This window comes from Coregonus clupeaformis, unplaced genomic scaffold (genome assembly GCF_020615455.1).
Source record: "Coregonus clupeaformis isolate EN_2021a unplaced genomic scaffold, ASM2061545v1 scaf0802, whole genome shotgun sequence".
In the NCBI taxonomy this organism is placed as follows: domain Eukaryota; kingdom Metazoa; phylum Chordata; class Actinopteri; order Salmoniformes; family Salmonidae; genus Coregonus; species Coregonus clupeaformis.
The window spans coordinates 105,897-124,233 of record NW_025534257.1 but is presented as its reverse complement, the minus strand read 5'-3'; the positions used below and the strand labels follow the sequence as shown (position 1 = coordinate 124,233).

Here is an 18,337-nt window from a genome sequence, read left to right as displayed (position 1 = left end):
TTCAAAGTAGTCACCCTTTGCATCGATGACAGCTGTGCACACTCTTGGCATTCTCTCAACCAGCTTCATGAGGTAGTCACCTGGAATGCTTTTCCAACAGTCTTGAAGGAGTTCCCACATATGCTGAGCACTTGTTTAGTGCTTTTCCTTCACTCTGCGGTCCAACTCATCCCAAACAGGTCGGGGGATTGTGGAGGCCAGGTCATCTGATGCAGCAGCACTCCATCACTCTCCTTCTTGGTAACATAGCCCTTACACAGCCTGGAGGTGTGTTGGGTCATTGGCTCAAGTGGAATCAGGTGTGTTAAGTTAGAGTTGGACTGATAACCCACTGGGAGCCAGGCCCAGCCAATCAGAATTAGTTTTTCCCCACTAAAGGGCTTTATTACAGAGAGAAATACTCCAGTTTCATCAGCTGTCGGGATGGCTGGTCTCAGACTATGTGGAGGTCCTGGGCTGGCGTTGTTATACGTGGTCTGTGGTTGTGAGGCCCGTTGGATGTACTGCCAAATTCTCTAAAACAACGTTGGAGGGGGCTTATGGTAGAGAAGTTAACATTCAATTCTCTGGTAACATCTCCAGTGGATATTCCTGCAGTCAGCATGCCAATTGCACACTCCCTCAAAACTTGAGACATCTGTGGCATTGTGTTGTGTGACACAACTGCATATTTTATTAACCTTTTATTGTCCCCAGCACAAGGTGCACCCTTGTAATGATCATGCTGTTTAATCAGCTTCTTGATATGCCACACCTGTCAGGTGGATGGATTACCTTGGCAAAGGAGAAATGTTCACTAACAGTGATGTAAACAAATTTGTGCACAAGATTTGAGAGAATAAAGCTTTCGTGCGCTTGGAAAATTTGTGCGTTTTATATTTTTAGGAACAAAATATTTCACATTATTTTAGACTTTACCCATTATATCATGACATTAGTGATAGACAAAATGTTAAAAATGTGTGAATGTCTAAATCAGATGAATTGCCATTTAAACAGGACCCTTTTGACAACGGTGAGATGTTACTGATGTACTTTGTGTCTGTCTCCAATGTAAAAAAAAAAAACACGTTTGGGACTTCCACACAAGATTACTTCTTTACTTATTTTAGGTTTAGGTGAATGTGTAGGTCTCATTCTGTATCATACAGCTATTAAGGTTATACATTTACAAGCACCTGCACGATAGGAATCCAGCGATCTATTTGTCTTGAGTGCCCTAGAACTGTCTAGTTTGTGTTCTGACTTATTAAACAAAATCAATAAAAACATTTCAGTACTTACCAGGAAGATGTCACACCAAGATTGTTTGAATTGATGAAATGTTTGAAATCTGTCCTCAGGTTGAGGGATCGTATTTGGATTACATTTCATAGCAAGGCAGTTTTATCAACTTTCATTCAGGTCTCTCTTTAAATAAACACTGTCTTTGGCAGGAGAAAAAACGAAATCGGAGGAACCAGAGACGTCCAAACCAGCAACACGACATCTCTGCTCCCAGTGTGGAGCTAGGTTTGCCAAGTTAGGAAACCTGAAAAGACATGAGAGGACACACACAGGAGAAAAGCCATACCATTGCTCCCAGTGTGGAAAGAGTTTTAACCAGTTAGACAACCTGAAATCTCATAAGCATATACACACAGCGGAGAAGCCTTACCACTGCTCCCATTGTGGAAAGAGTTTTAACCAGTTAGGCACCCTGAAAAGACATGAGAGGGCACACACAGGAGCGAAGCCACACCATTGCGCCCAGTGTGGAAAGAGTTTTAACCATTCAGGACAAATGAAAGCTCATCAGCGAATACACACAGGGGAGAAGCCATACCATTGCTCCCAGTGTGGAAAGAGTTTTAACCTGTTACACAACCTGAAATCTCATCAGCATATACACACAGCGGAGAAGCCTTACCATTGCTCCCATTGTGGAAAGTGTCTTAACAGGTTAGACGCCCTGAAAAGACATGAGAGGGCACACACAGGAGCGAAGCCACACCAATGCGTCCAGTGTGGAAAGAGTTTTAGCCGGATAGATAACCTGAAATCTCATCAGAATATACACGCAGCGGAGAAGTCTTACCACTGCTCCCATTGTGGAAAGAGTTTTAACCGGTTAGATAACCTGAAATCTCATCTGAATATACACACAGCGGAGAAGTCTTACCACTGCTCCCATTGTGGAAAGAGTTTTAGCCAGTTAGGCACCCTGAAAAGACATGAGAGGGCACACACAGGAGCGAAGCCACACCATTGCACCCAGTGTGGAAAGAGTTTTAACCACTTAGGAAACATGGAAGCTCATTTGAGAATCCACACAGGAGATAATAATTACTTATCCTAGTGTGTAAATTGATATTTCACATCACATTGACTTAAAGTTAATCAGAGAACATACACAGTGCTCCCATTGTCTTATATTGTTGACTGAGATTGTGTTTACTTGTTCATACCATATGAAATGTGTTTATACAAAGTATACTTAAACATTTATTTGAATGTTTTTATTAGAAAACATGAATTGAACATGGAATAGATCAGATTCCATGTGTTTAAATTGTAATTTTTTAACTCTGACTGTGTGTGTTTGACTTAATTACTTCTCCTAGTGTGTAAATTGATATTTCACATCACATTGACTTAATTACTTCTCCTAGTGTCTAAATTGATATTTTACATCACATGACTTAAAGTTAATAAGTTAATCAGAGAACGTACACACTGCTCCCATTGTCTTATATTGTTGACTGAGAATGTGTTTACTTATTTTACCATATATCGAATTGTACAAAGTATACTCAAAAATATTTGTATGTTTTTATTAGAAAACATGAATTGAGTATGGAGTGTCAGTTTGAATATAGAGTAGATCAGATTCCATGTGTTTAAATGGTCCTTTTTTAAACTCTGACTGTGTGTTTATCTGGGTGTGTCATTCCTCCAGCATTACAGATAATCAAGTGATATTTGGATGTGATGCATTTGCTCCATTGTTTACATTGTTGGCCCACTGATGATTTAATGAAATAAATGTTACCTGCCTCTGTAATGGAACATTTTAATTGTATGTGTCCTTGTGAAACTGTCCTATTATAATCTCCTGTTCTTGGGAGTATCATCCTGTGTTGCGAACCAGCTTCCACCTGCGTTCTTGTATAAATAAAGTCCCGTCCAGGAACAGGAAACTATAAAGATATGTGCTCATCACCCAATGCTTTGGAATTCATATTGTCTACACTGCACTGTGTAACGCTGTTATTCTCTCTGAGCTCAGAAATAAAGAATCTTAGTTTGATTTAGACTCCAGCAGATCCTTATTTTATCATATCCACCACAGCTCATCAACGGATTGCTGTTTCATCATTGTCTCAATGAAGAGTTCCTCATTCGACTTTCCTGGGGGCATTTACAAGCCTGCCACTGGTTGAATAAACATTGTTTCCACATCAATGTGGAAAACTGATTGGATTTGTAAAAAGCTATCAACATAAGGTGTTTTATTTGTTTTTCACTGACCTTGCAACCTAAATCCAATGACGGGTGACATTTTGGATCAATATCCACCTTAGTAGCTAAGTTTCCATGCAGTATGTGACAGGTTTTCATGTGAATATTCTAAAATCTATATAAAACAATATACAGTGGGGGAAAAAAGTATTTAGTCAGCCACCAATTGTGCAAGTTCTCCCACTTAAAAAGATGAGAGAGGCCTGTAATTTTCATCATAGATACACGTCAACTATGACAGACAAATTGAGGAAAAAAATCACATTGTAGGATTTTTAATGAATTTATTTGCAAATTATGGTGGAAAATAAGTATTTGGTCACCTACAAACAAGCAATATTTCTGGCTCTCACAGACCTGTAGCTTCTTCTTTAAGAGGCTCCTCTGTCCTCCACTTGTTACCTGTATTAATGGCACCTGTTTGAACTTGTTATCAGTATAAAAGACACCTGTCCACAACCTCAAACAGTCACACTCCAAACTCCACTATGGCCAAGACCAAAGAGCTGTCAAAGGACACCAGAAACAAAATTGTAGACCTGCACCAGGCTGGGAAGACTGAATCTGCAATAGGTAAGCAGCTTGGTTTGAAGAAATCAACTGTGGGAGCAATTATTAGGAAATTGAAGACATACAAGACCACTGATAATCTCCCTCGATCTGGGGCTCCACGCAAGATCTCACCCCGTAGGGTCAAAATGATCACAAGAACGGTGAGCAAAAATCCCAGAACCACACGGGGGGACCTAGTGAATGACCTGCAGAGAGCTGGGACCAAAGTAACAAAGCCTACCATCAGTAACACACTACGCCGCCAGGGACTCAAATCCTGCAGTGCCAGACATGTCCCCCTGCTTAAGCCAGTACATGTCCAGGCCCGTCTGAAGTTTGCTAGAGTGCATTTGGATGATCCAGAAGAGGATTGGGAGAATGTCATATGGTCAGATGAAACCAAAATATAACTTTTTGGTAAAAACTCAACTCGTCGTGTTTGGAGGACAAAGAATGCTGAGTTGCATCCAAAGAACACCATACCTACTGTGAAGCATGGGGGTGGAAACATCATGCTTTGGGGCTGTTTTTCTGCAAAGGGACCAGGACGACTGATCCGTGTAAAGGAAAGAATGAATGGGGCCATGTATCGTGAGATTTTGAGTGAAAACCTCCTTCCATCAGCAAGGGCATTGAAGATGAAATGTGGCTGGGTCTTTCAGCATGACAATGATCCCAAACACACCGCCCGAGCAACGAAGGAGTGGCTTCGTAAGAAGCATTTCAAGGTCCTGGAGTGGCCTAGCCAGTCTCCAGATCTCAACCCCATAGAAAATCTTTGGAGGGAGTTGAAAGTCCGTGTTGCCCAGCGACAGCCCGAAAACATCACTGCTCTAGAGGAGATCTGCATGGAGGAATGGGCCAAAATACCAGCAACAGTGTGTGAAAACCTTGTGAAGACTTACAGAAAACGTTTGACCTGTGTCATTGCCAACAAAGGGTATATAACAAAGTATTGAGAAACTTTTGTTATTGACCAAATACTTATTTTCCACCATAATTTGCAAATAAATTCATTAAAATTCCTACAATGTGATTTTCTGGATTTTCTTTTCTCATTTTGTCTGTCATAGTTGACGTGTACCTATGATGAAAATTACAGGCCTCTCTCATCTTTTTAAGTGGGAGAACTTGCACAATTGGTGGCTGACTAAATACTTTTTTCCCCCACTGTATCCTACCATGACTATATCCAACCCAGCTCCATGTGTTGCCACTATCATGTATCCTACCATGACTATATCCAACCCAGCTCCATGTTTTGCCACTATCATGTATCCTACCATGACTATATCCAACCCAATTCCATGTGTTGACACTATCATGTATCCTACCATGACTATATCCAACCCAACTCCATGTGTTGACACTATCATGTATACTACCATGACTATATCCAACCCAGCTCCATGTGTTGCCACTATCATGTATCCTACCATGACTATATCCAACCCAACTCCATGTGTTGCCACTATCATGTATCCTACCATGACTATATCCAACCCAACTCCATGTGTTGACACTATCATGTATCCTACCATGACTATATCCAACCCAGCTCCATGTGTTGACTCTATCATGTATCCTACCATGACTATATCCAACCCAGCTCCATGTGTTGCCACTATCATGTATCCTACCATGACTATATCCAACCCAACTCCATGTGTTGACACTTTCATGTATCCTACCATGACTATATCCAACCCAGCTCCATGTGTTGCCACTATCATGTATCCTACCATGACTATATCCAACCCAGCTCCATGTGTTGACACTATCATGTATCCTACCATGACTATATCCAACCCAGCTCCATGTGTTGCCACTATCATGTATCCTACCATGACTATATCCAACCCAACTCCATGTGATGCCACTATCATGTATCCTACCATGACTATATCCAACCCAACTCCATGTGTTGACACAATCATGTATCCTACCATGACTATATCCAACCCAGCTCCATGTGTTGACACTATCATGTATCCTTCCTGGCTGAAGCTTTTTTATTCTGTTTTTGTTTTGTTTTTCATTTTCTTCGTGTCGTTTTGGTTTTGGTCGATTTAGCTCGGAATATGCCACCATCTGCAACCTGTCGCCTAATCCTGCCTATTGGCATGTCAGCCCTGGAGGAAAGTGTTGTCTGTAAGAAGAGAGAACATAGCATCTGATTGTTTTTAAATGACTTCTTATGACATTGTTTGCCAGAATAAACGATGTAATGGAGATTTTTCCAATCTGCGTTACCCACTCCAGTCAGCAGATGGCGATGTGAGTCATTCAGGTGATGCTTCTTACGTGACCTATAATCTAGTGGACGTGACGGGAGGCTTCTTCAACAGCAACAAAAGGCTACTGATTCAAACCCCAGTGGCTGCATTATAAGTGGAGATGGGAGATATGCCATTGCAGATTAGGAGACAGCAGCTGGCAATTAATTAGGGGGTCAACTTTCAAGGACATGGGGTGTCTAATCATGCTTAATAGATTTTACAGGCATGCTGGGAACATGAGCGAAGACAGAACACGAGCTTTGGGTGGATGGGTAATACCCAGGCGAAGGGACTGTATTGAAGGGAGTTTAGTCCAACGGTAGTTATTCCTGTAAATCTACCATGGCTACTTCCGCCTCCAGTAGTTGATCTAGAAGTGTTGGAGAGACTACAGAAAGATAGGGAGGGTGTTGATCCAGCTGATTTCTTTAAGAGACATCTGGAAACTGTGTATCAGGATTTTGTGACTATTTACACAGATGGGTCAAAAGATCCAAGGACAGGACGTACTGGGTCAGCATTTGTAGTGCAGGAATGTAGGGTGGAAGTCAGGAAATGTATTACAGATCATCTGGCTGTATATACGGCGGAGCTGTTGGCCATACTGTTGGCCTTGCAGTGGGTGGAGGAAGTCAAACAAGACAGAGTAGTTATTTGCTCTGATTCATGTGCAGTGTTAATGAGTCTCCAGTCCTTTAGCTCACGTAGCAGACAAGACCTGCTTTATGAGGTGCTACAAACCCATGGCATGATTAAACAGATTGCTATTCAGATAAGATTTACTTGGGTTCCAGCCCATGTGGGGGTGGAGGGGAACGAGGCAGTAGATATACTGGCTAAACAAGCACTTAGTAGTGGGGATGTTGATGTTGAGGTTTCAATGAGCAAGGCAGATGCAAAAAGACTGATATATACAGTGATGGTGCAGAGATGGCAGGAGCAGTGGAATAGAGACAATAAGGGAGGGGAAGGGGAGGGGAAGACGGCAGTAGGTGGCGGTAATGCACCATAACATTGGATGCCAACCCCTCATAAACCCCACTGAAGAAGAAGAAGCACTGATTCAACCACCTCGGTAGCTTGCTAGCGAACATAAAACCTTTAGACCAATCTTTTGTATATTAATGTCATTGATTTTAAACATAATTCTGTTTACGTATTTACTAGTTTAAAAAATGTAATTTGCTTGTCAAATTAAGTTGGCTAATTTGTTAAATGGATAACCTTACTGTACTAGGCTAATCGCTAATGCTAACTATCTAGCTAGCTAACATCCCCGACCATGAGCTCACTAAGCTATACGGAGAAAGAAGCTCTGGGGCTGAACATCATCGTAAAAGAAGACGAAGATGTGGATATAATATTGAAAGGAGTGGAAGAAGCTTTCAGAATAAAAAAGGAAGAAGAGGAGGTGATCACATTGAAAGAAGAGAATGGAGTGAAAGAAGAGGAAGAACCTTTTTTAGTGGAAGAGGAGGAAGTAGAAGCTTTCAGAATCAAAAGGGAGGGAGAGGAGGCTATCACATTGAAAGAAGAGAATGGAGTGAAAGAAGAGGAAGAACCTTTTTTAGTGAAAGAGGAAGAGGAGGAAGTAGAAGCTTTCAGAATCAAAAGGGAGGGAGAGGAGGCTATCACATTGAAAGAAGAGAATGGAGTGAAAGAAGAGGAAGAACCTTTTTTAGTGAAAGAGGAAGAGGAGGCTATCTCAATAAAAGAGAAGGAGGAAGACGTTTTGGGAGTGAAAGAGGAAGAGGAAGGGATGGAGGAGGAGACTGAAGATCCTGTTTACACCAGTGAGTATTGTCTAAAAAGCAGGGGCACAAACTATGCAGTAGTTGAACTAATGTGGGGTTTTTAAGGGGCATTCTACTGAAGTTATATACTTCAATATGTTGTTCAGTACTGTATAAATTGTTAAAGGTTCAATCTGCCATTGGTTCATGCATTTTTGGGACTTTTAAATGTATAGATTTATTGAATTCTCCATGTGGTCTATATTAAAGTGAACCTCATCTAATATAACAGGCTTTTAACATTCAATATTGGTGCGTAATTTCTACTTAAAATATCAAAGGGACGCAAAAGGCACCCAATTAGTGGAACGACCCTTTCACATTTGCATCACAAACAATATTTTATAAAATCATGTTGAATGTGGCCATTTTAGGTCCTGTTAAGATATATTAATGCCTCTTGTAAGACCCTATGATTGTAATAGACAGTCATACGTTTACAATCTGTTTGACGTTCTCGTTCACACAGGAGAGAGACATGACTATCATGGATCCTCTGGGGAGCCTCAACAACATCCTGATGCTGACGAGGCAGAGAAGAGTCTCTCCAGATCAGAACACCAGATGGTACAGCTTGGTCTGGTCTAGCATACAGCTTGATCTATCGGGGTCTGGGTTTCTGTAAAGCACTTCATGACAACAGTGACATCAGCATCCATAATGATATGTGTCTATGTCCCCTCTATATGGTTACCAGGACAACGCTAGCCCTTCCGCCCTCCCAGAGTCCCTGTGTCGTACCTCTCCCAGTAGCACCTTACTGCTGGGTCTGAAGAGGTTGTCTGTGCGGCTGGTGGACTGCAGGAAAACAACGGGGCTGAGTGGAACTGTGAGAGGAGGAGAAGAGAAGAAAGGAGCAGATCTGACTCATCAAAGTAAGTGCTGTAGTTTAGTTTGAACAAATAAAATAGTATATTTCCACCCCAGTAGAGAGTTCTGTTAATTGACATGAAGATAGACTGGTATATTTCCACCACAGTAGACCGTTATGTTAGTTGACATGAAGATAGACTGGTGGATATGGATGTTATGAATATCATAACACTGAAAAAGGATTCTGCCAATGAAAAGAGAGAAACCAATAGACTATATAAAACCTTGATGAAAGTTAGATTTAGAGAGACATTTAAAGATGATCTGATGTATGGTGCATGTTTTACAAAAACTTTTCCTAAAAACATTATGGATGTTACATTGCCTGTCCCAGTCACCCCCCTATCTTTACAATACTCTAGAACAAATCAAATGTTATTTGTCACATGCGCCGAATACAACAGGTGTAGACTTTACAGTGAAATACTTACAAGCCCTTAACCAACAATTCAGTTTTAAGAAAGAAAAAAGAAATATAGCAAATAATTAAGGAGCAACAATAAAATAACAGTAGCGAGGCAATATACAGGGGGTTCCTGTACAGAGTCAATGTGCGGGGGCACCGGTTAGTCAATGTAATTGAGGTAATATGTACATGTAGGTAGAGGTAAAGTGACTATGCATGGATAATAAACAGAGTAGCAGCAGCATAACAATGGGGGAGCCATTTGATTAACTGTTCAAGAGGCTTATGGCTTGTTGGTAGAAGCTGTTAAGAAGCCTTTTTGACCTAGACTTGGCGCTCCGGTACCGCTTGCCGTGCTGTAGCAGAGAGAACAGTCTGACGAGGGTTGCTGGAGTCCTTGGCAATTTTCCTCTGACACCGCCTGGTATAGAGGTCCTGGATGGCAGGAAGCTTGGCCCCAGTGATGTACTCTCGTATAGGGACATGTGGGGATGTGCAGTGGTGACTGTGCGCTCGTCTTTTCTGGGACATTGTGGGGCGTAATGGTCCGGAGACTGGCATTTAAAACACCAACCCTGTTGTATGGGTAATGACTTCTCCCCTGTCCGGAGAGGGTTCAGTCGTTTCGGTGGTGGACGTGCCAGGGTTGTTTTGGGGAACGGTCTTGGTAGTGTCCTTCCGGTCCTCCTTGCCCCCACATAGAGCGGTACGTTTCCACGGCTCTCAGGTTGTTAGTCACCCATAGTCAGCAGCTTCTCGGGGGGTCAATGTCATAGTAGGCTTCCTGGGCTATCCGGGTTAAAATAGGGGATAAAGCGCTCGCCCATTCTGTTGGGGGGCCACTCTTCCAAGGTGTCTGTCCTTTTGAACAGCGTGATGAAAGCCTCAATATCATCCCCCTTTTGAGAGGCGAGGTAAGATGGCTTGAGCAGCCGCTCTCGGCTTCACTCTAGGTTCTCCTCGCCGGCTCAGCTGTTGTTGCATCAGTTTGATGGTTTTCTGCCGTGATCAACTGTTGTAGTAGAGCGTTATCCATCTTCCTTGTAATGTTCCTCTGTGTTTTAAAGGTAGATTTTCATTTTCCTTTCTTATATCCTTGCCGACAAATCAAATCAAATTGTATTTGTCACATACACGTGTTTAGCAGATGTTATAGCGGGTGTAGCGAAATGCGTGCGCTTCTGGCTCCGACAGTGCAGTAATATCTGACAAGTAATATCTAACAATTTCACAACATATACCCAAACCACACAAAACTAGTAAGGAATGGGATTTAAGAATATATACATATATGGACAAGCAATGACAGAGCGGCATGGACTAAGATACAGTAGAATGTTATAGAATAGAATGCAGTATATACATATGAGATGAGTAGTCCAAGATATGTAAACATTATTAAAGTGACTAGTGTTCCATTTCTTAAAGTGGCCAGTGATTTCAATAGGCAGCAGCAGCCTCTAATGTGCTAGTGATGGCTATTTAACAGTTTGATGGCCTTGAGATAGAAGCTGTTTTTCATTCTCTCGGTCCCAGCTTTGATGCACCTGTACTGACCTCACCTTCTGGATGATAGCGGGTGAACAGGCAGTGGCTCGGGTGGTTGATGTCCTTAATGATCTTTTTGGCCTTCCTTTGACATCGGGTGCTGTATGTGTCTTGGAGGGCGGGTAGTTTGCCCCCGGTAATGCGTTCGGCAGACCGCACCACCCTCTGGAGAGCCCTGCAGTTGTGGGCGGTGCAGTTGCCGTACCAGGCGGTGATACAGCCCGACGGGATGCTCTCAATTGTGCATCTGTAAAAGTTTGTGAGGGTTTTCGGTGATAAGCCACATTTCTTCAGCCTCCTGAGGTTGAAGAGGCTCTGTTGTGCTTTCCTCACCACACTGTCTGCGTGGGTGGACCATTTCAGTTTGTCAGTGATGTGTATGCCAAGGAACTTGAAGCTTTCCACCTTCTCCACTGCGGTCCCGTCGATGTGGATAGGGGGGTGAACCCTCTGCTGTTCCCTGAAGTCCACAATCATCTCCTTTGTTTTGTTGATGTTGACTGAGAGGTTATTGTCCTGGCACCACTGTCCCAGAGCCCTCACCTCCTCCCTGTAGGCGGTCTCATCATTGTTGGTAATCAAGCCTACTACTGTTGTGTCGTCTGCAAACTTGATTATTGAGTTGGAGGCGTGCTTGGCCACGCAGTCATGGGTGAACAGGGAGTACAGGAGGGGGCTGAGCACGCACCCTTGTGGGGCCCCAGTGTTGAGGATCAGTGAAGTGCAGATGTTGTTTCCTACCTTCACCACCTGGGGGCGGCCCGTCAGGAAGTCTAGGACCCAGTTGCACAGGGCGGGGTTCAGACCCAGGGCCTCGAGCTTAATGATGAGCTTGGAGGGTACTATGGCGTTGAATGCTGAGCTATAGTCAATGAACAGCATTCTTACATAGGTATTCCTCTTGTCCAGATGGGATAGGGCAGTGTGCAGTGTGATGGCGATTGCATCGTTGGGGCGGTAAGCAAATTAAAGTGGGTCTAGGGTGACAGGTAAGGTAGAGGTGATATGATCTTTGACTAGTCTCTCAAAGCACTTCATGATGACAGAGGTGAGTGCTACAGGGCGATAGTCATTTAGTTCAGTTACCTTTTGCTTTCTTGGGTACAGGAACAATGGTGGCCATCTGGAAGCATGTGGGAACAGCAGACTGGGAAAGGGAGAGATTGAATATGTCCATAAACACACCAGCCAGCTGGTCTGCTCATGCTCTGAGGACGCGGCTAGGGATGCCATGGTTGAATGCTGCCATCTATCCATGGTTTTCTGGTTAGGGTAGGTTCTTGATAAACCCAGTCACTGTTTCAGTGTATATGTCTAAATTATTTTCGGAAGCTACCCGGAACATATCCCAGTCCGCGTGATCAAAACAATCTTGAAGCGTGGATTCCGATTGGTCAGACCAGCGTTGAATAGTCCTTAGTAAGGGTACTTCCTGTTTGAGTTTCTGCCTATAGAAAGGGAGAAGCAAAATGGAGTCGTGGTCAAATATGCCGAAAGGAGGGCGGGGGAGGGCCTTATAACCATCCCGGAAGTTCGAATAGCAATGGTCGAGGGTCTTGGCAGCGCGAGTATTACAGTCGAACCAGCAGGCCGCTCCCGAGTGCCTCTCCTCCGCCTGCAATGTTTTGGGTCAGCCGCTGGAATCGGTTCAGTTGCCCTGGGGAGAGCAAACAAAGGATCTGCTTCGGGAAAGTCGTATTCCTGGTCATAATGCTGGTGAATTACCGCTGCTCTGATATCCAATAGTTTTTTCCGGGCTGTATGTAATGATGCCAAACACTTTCTGAGCGAATAATGTAATAAATAATACATTGAAAAACAAAATACTGCAAAGTTTCCTAAGAGCTAGTCACGAGGCCTCCATCTTCGTTGGCGCCAGGTACTACAACACAACAGTGGTAGGCCTGATCACTGACAATGATGAGACAGCCTATAGGGAGGAGATCAGAGACCTGCAAGTGTGGTGCCAGGATAACAACCTCTCCCTCAATGTGATCAAGACAAATTAGAATGTTGTGGACTACAGAAAAAGGAGGACCGAGCAAGCCCCCATTCTCGTCGACGGGGCCGTAGTGGACCAGGTTGAGATCTTCAAGTTCTTGGTGTCCACATCACCAACAAACTATCATGGTCCACACCAAGACAGTCGTGAAGAGGGCATCACTGCCAGGTATGGCAATTGCTCAGCCTCCGACCGCAAGGCACTACAGAGGGTAGTGGGTACGGCCCAGTCCATCACTGGGGCCAAGCTTCCTGCCATCCAGGACCTCTATACCAGGCGGTGTCAGAGGAAGGCCCAAAAATGCCAGGGACTCCAGCAACCCTAGTCAGACTGTTCTCTCTGCTACCGCACGGCAAGCGGTACCGGAGCGCCAAGTCTAGGTCAAAAAGGCTTCTTAACAGCTTCTACCCCCAAGCCATAAGACTCTTTAACAGTTAATCAAATGGCTAACCAGACTATTTCTGTTGGTTAGCAGAAATAGCCCCAGCCCCAGAAATTCCGGTTCGAATAGAAGGACGAGACGTGGTAGCCATTCTTGACTCAGGAAGTATGGTTATGTTAGTGGAGGAGCAGATGGTGATAACAGCAACACTTCTAGCAAACAAAGTAGCCGTTACCCACTATCACCCCACTGTGAGTCTGTCCATTCTCACCCCGAAAGGAAGGTGTACAGTCAGGGCGTACCCCAGCTGAAGGTGCCATTATTGATCGGGAGAGACTGTCCCATATATAAGGAGCTTCGGCAGACAACTTTACGCAACGAACAAAGGGGACCATGTCTCACTATCACACACCAAGGGCAGGAAAGCAGAGGGGAAAAAATACCAAGTCCAAGCCAGAGGTAGGTAAGCCCTACAAGGGAATGTAGCCTCGGTCCAAGCCAGAGGTAGGTAAGCCCTACAAGGGAACGTAGCCTCTGCCTCGAAATACAGACCCAACGCCTCAGACAGCTATTCCAGGAAACCTCAGATGAAGACACCTGCGAAGGGTTGCGTACGACGGAGGAAGGAAGGAGCGACCAGAGGCTAAGGGATATGTTTGAAGCACCATCAGAGGAGGGAACATGGAAGGGATTCTCCTCGGGCACCCCCGACGGGGTTTGGGAACAACCTCCACCCCCCTCTACAGAGGTTGACCTGCCCCAAGAATTAAAGGGACAGTTCGGCACTGCTCAGCATAGAGACCCAAACCTACGGGACGCCAAGAGGGAGGTGAAACTGATCGACGGGAGAAACGTCAACGGATCATGTGAGCCCTCTCTTCCCTACTATGCGGTCAGGCGGGGTCTCTTGTATTGAGTCGTGCAACGAAGGGGGGAAAAACAGGAATTACTAATGGTGCCTAGACCATATAGGGATACTGTCCTACAGCTAGCCCATTCCCACGTCCTAGGAGGACACCTGGAACGAGACAAAACGATTGACAGAATCATGCCGAGGTTATTTTGGCCCCGTGTCACCCGAGATGTGACCAGGTATTGTAGGACATGTGATCAATGTCAGCGTACAGCCCCACGGCCACACCTGCGTAATCCTTTGATTCCTCTTCCCATTATAGAGACCTCCTTCAAACGCGTTGCTATGGACCTCGTGGGAACCCTTCCGAAATCCGCCAGAGGGCACGAGTACATCCTGGTTGTCGTAGATTACGCCACCAAGTTCCCGGAGGCCATACCCCTTCGCAAAACATGTTGTCAAAGGGAATCGCCAAGGAATTGTTCATGCTGTTTTCCCGGGTGGGCCTTCCGAAGACGATACTGACCGACCATGTTGAGAAGAGTTGTCCAGAGACAGGAAAAACTGCGATATGCTTCTGCCCCACTTAATGTTCGCCCTGCGAGAAGTGCCAAAGGCATCCACAGGGATTTCCCCATTCTAATTGCTGTACGGCATACCATGTCGAGGGATCCTCGACTTAGCCAAGGAGATCTGGGAGGCCCAACCCTGCCCGTTCCGGTCGACGATAGAACATGTTACCCTGATGCGGGACTGACTGTCGGAAATCTGGCACATAGTAAAGGAGCATATGGAGAAGACGCAACAGACTCAAGTCCGAGCCTACGATGATAAGTCGGCGACACCCAGGGAGTTCGCCGTTGGAGAGAAAGGGATGGTACTCGTGCCCACAGCCGAACACCGCTTGCTGGCGTAGTGGAGGGGGCCCTACGAGGGAACGGAGAGGGTCTCACCGGTCAATTACCGCATCAAGCAACCCGACAGGAGGAAGAAGGACCAACTCTATCATGTCAACCTGCTGAAGAAGTACCACGTAAGAGAGGAGGGTGTGGCTTTGATGGCAGTGGAGGACGAGAGGAAAAAGGAGTCCCCTCCGAACGAGGAGTCCCATAATCCTGGTCCCCAAACCCAACGGTAGTATGAGGTTCTGCAACAACATTAGGGGCTTAAACGTCATCTCTAGGTTCGACGCGTATCTGCGTGGATGAACTCTTGGAGCACTTGGGAAAGGCCAAGTTCATCACCACCCTGGATCTGACGAAGGGATATTGGCAAGTGCCGGTGGCTCCGGAGGACCGCCCAAAAACTGCCTTCGCCACACCGAAGGGGCTTTTTCAGTATGTGAGGATGCCCTTCGGACTGCATGGCGCCGCGGGGACTTTCCAACGCCTCATGGATGCCATTCTACGGCCCCATCAAGAGTATGCTGCGGCGTACATAGACGATGTGGTCATCCACAGCGAGGACTGGGATAGCCACCTCCGGCGACTGCGAGCGGTGCTTGTGAGCTTGGAGGCTACAGGGCTAACAGCCAATCAAAAAAAATGCTGCCTGGGTCTTTCCGAAGCGGAATACCTGGGATACACTGTGGGGAACGGAAAAATACGTCCACGTGCAGAAAAGACCAGGGCTATTCGGGACTGGCCTCGGGCCCCAAACAAAGAGGGACGTCCGTAACTTCTTGGGAATAACAGATATTATCGTCATTTCATCCCTGGATATGCCACCATTGCCACCCACCTCAAATCTCATCAAGAAAAACCTGCCAAACCGTGTAGCGTGGAAGGAGGAGACGGAAAACGCCTTCCAGTTGCTAAAAGAGAGCCTGTGCTCTGATCCTTTCCTGCAGGCTCCCATCTTCTCTCAAGAGTTCATTGTACAGGTAGACGCCTCGGATACGGGGCTCAGGGCCGTCCTGGCTCAGGGTGAAGGCGAAGCAGAGAGGCCTATTCTCTTCATAAGTAGGAAGCTTAGTGACCGGGATCAGAGATATGCTACCGTAGAGAAAGAGGCCCTAGCCATTAAGTGGGCCCTCGATTATCTCCGGTATGACCTACTTAGGCGTAGGTTCGCCCTCGTTACCACGCTCCCCTCTTGGATGGCCAGTAAGAGAAACAATAACAACAGAATAGCCAGATGGTTTCTTGCATTACCACCATTCTCTTTCCGTGTCATCCACAGGGCCGGATCGAGGAACGGGAATGCGGACGTGCTGTCCCGACGCGACCAAGACAGTGCGTCTGGCGCCCGGCCCTCCAGTCCGGTCCTGAGGGGGGAGGTATGTGGACCACCAGGGGGCAGGCTGTGCCCACTGATCGTAGCCCGGCATGTGAGTAGAGGGGATCAGAGGCAGTTAAGCACATCTGGTGCACTAATCACCTACTCTCTTCCTCCTACATAAGATACGGGAGAACCAGTTGTGGGGGGGAGCTCGGTGGAAAAAGGACGTGTTGATTCTCCAAACAGATTACTTACCTGACAGACGACAGAAGAAATGAACGGACTACCTCTTGGGAATGGCAAACACTGATTCTCACCACCACCACAAATGAGCTCTCCACGAACGTGTAGTTAAGACGGTGACACACCCGTGATTTATGTTATAGTTAAAAGTTACTCACCTTGTTGTCCTTATTCCTGTAAAGAAGAAGATTTGTGTTATCCTTTTGAGATCGTCCTTGGTTGTGTGTGCATGTTACCTCAATAGAGAACTTTGTTCTATGTAAAAAACCCGACTCGTTTATTCCACCTCTCCGCTTTAGAGCAACCGACAGAATACTTGGTCCGCTCACACATCTAATGATGAAACATTATTGAGTCTTAAAGGAGGACTGTAGCATCTAATGATGAAAGCTGTGGGGATGTATTTCAGCGACAGGGACTTGGAGACTATTCAGGATCGAGGGAAAGATTAACAGAGAAAAGTACAGAGAGATCCTTGATGAAAACCTGCTCCAGAGCGCTCAGGACCTCACTGGGGCAAAGGTTCACCTTCCAACAGGACAACGACCCTAAGCACACAACCAAGATAATGCAGGAGTGGCTTCGGGATAAGTCTCTGAATGTCCTTCAGTGGCCCAGCCAGAACCCAATCAAACATCTCTGGAGAGATCTGAAAATAGCTGTGCAGCGACGCTCCCCATCGAACCTGACAGAGCTTGAGAGGATCTGCAGAGAAGAATGGGAGAAACTCCCCAAATACAGGTGTGCCAAGCTTGTAGCATCATAACCAAGAAGACTCGCTGCTAAAGGTGCTTTAAGAAAGTACTGAATACTTACGTAAATATGACATCAGTCATACAAATCTGTGTTTGCTTTGACATTATTTGGTATTGTGTGTAGATTGATGAGGGGGGGAAAACAATTTAATCAATTTTAGAATAAGGCTGTAATGTAACAAAATGTGTAAAAGGTCAAGGAGTCTGAATGCTTTCTGAATACACTGTATGTACATTACCAGTCAAAAGTTTGGACACACCTACTCATTCAAAGGTTTTTCTTTATTTTTACTATTTTCTACATTGTAGAATAATAATGAAGACATCAAAACTATGAAATAACACATGGAATCATGTAGTCACCTAAAAAGTGTTAAACAAATCAAAATATTTGTTATATTTTAGATTCTTTAAAGTAGCCACCCTTTGCCTTGATGACAGCTTTGCACACTCTTGGCATTCTCTCAACCTGCTTCATGAGGTAGTCACCTGGAATGCAGCTTCACGGCTGTAACCACACATGCGGAGATCATCCGTTCACCTACTCTGCGTCTCTCAAAGAAACGGTGGTTGGAACCAAGAATCTCGCATTTGGACTCATCAGACCAAAGGACAGATTTCCACTGGTCTAATGTCCATTGCTTATGTTTCTTGGCCTATGCAAGTCTCTTCTTCTTATTGGTGTCCTTTAGTAGTGGTTTCTTTGCAGCAATTCGACCATGAAGGCCTGATTTACGCAGTGTCATGAGCACTCTCTCTCCCTGGTAGCAACATTAATTGCATTCAATTATCTTCCACTCTGCTCACCTCCCTCTCTCTACTCAGCCTAACTAGCTCCACCTGCCCTGCTCTGCTCTTGTTACCTGGCCAGCTGCACTGCATTTCCCACTCACCATCCTCACCTTGCCTCACTCTGTTCTAATTACTCTG

The 18,337-nt window shown here is 45.2% G+C and overlaps 1 protein-coding gene across 3 annotated transcripts in view; it reads left to right on the top strand.

Annotated features, from left to right (window-relative positions):
* The window catches only part of LOC123485691 (zinc finger protein 260-like), a 179,594-nt gene that overhangs the window by 111,875 nt on the left and 49,382 nt on the right, over positions 1-18,337 (top strand). For 2 of the 3 annotated variants that reach the window (XM_045216792.1, XM_045216795.1), the window contains one exon: positions 1,437-3,289. The exons of the other annotated variant lie outside the window; for it this stretch is intronic. In XM_045216792.1, the coding sequence (XP_045072727.1) occupies positions 1,437-2,338 (902 nt within the window). In that variant the 3' untranslated portion in view covers positions 2,339-3,289. Of the gene's footprint in view, positions 1-1,436; positions 3,290-18,337 lie in introns of those variants that run through there. 3 annotated transcript variants of the gene reach the window in all.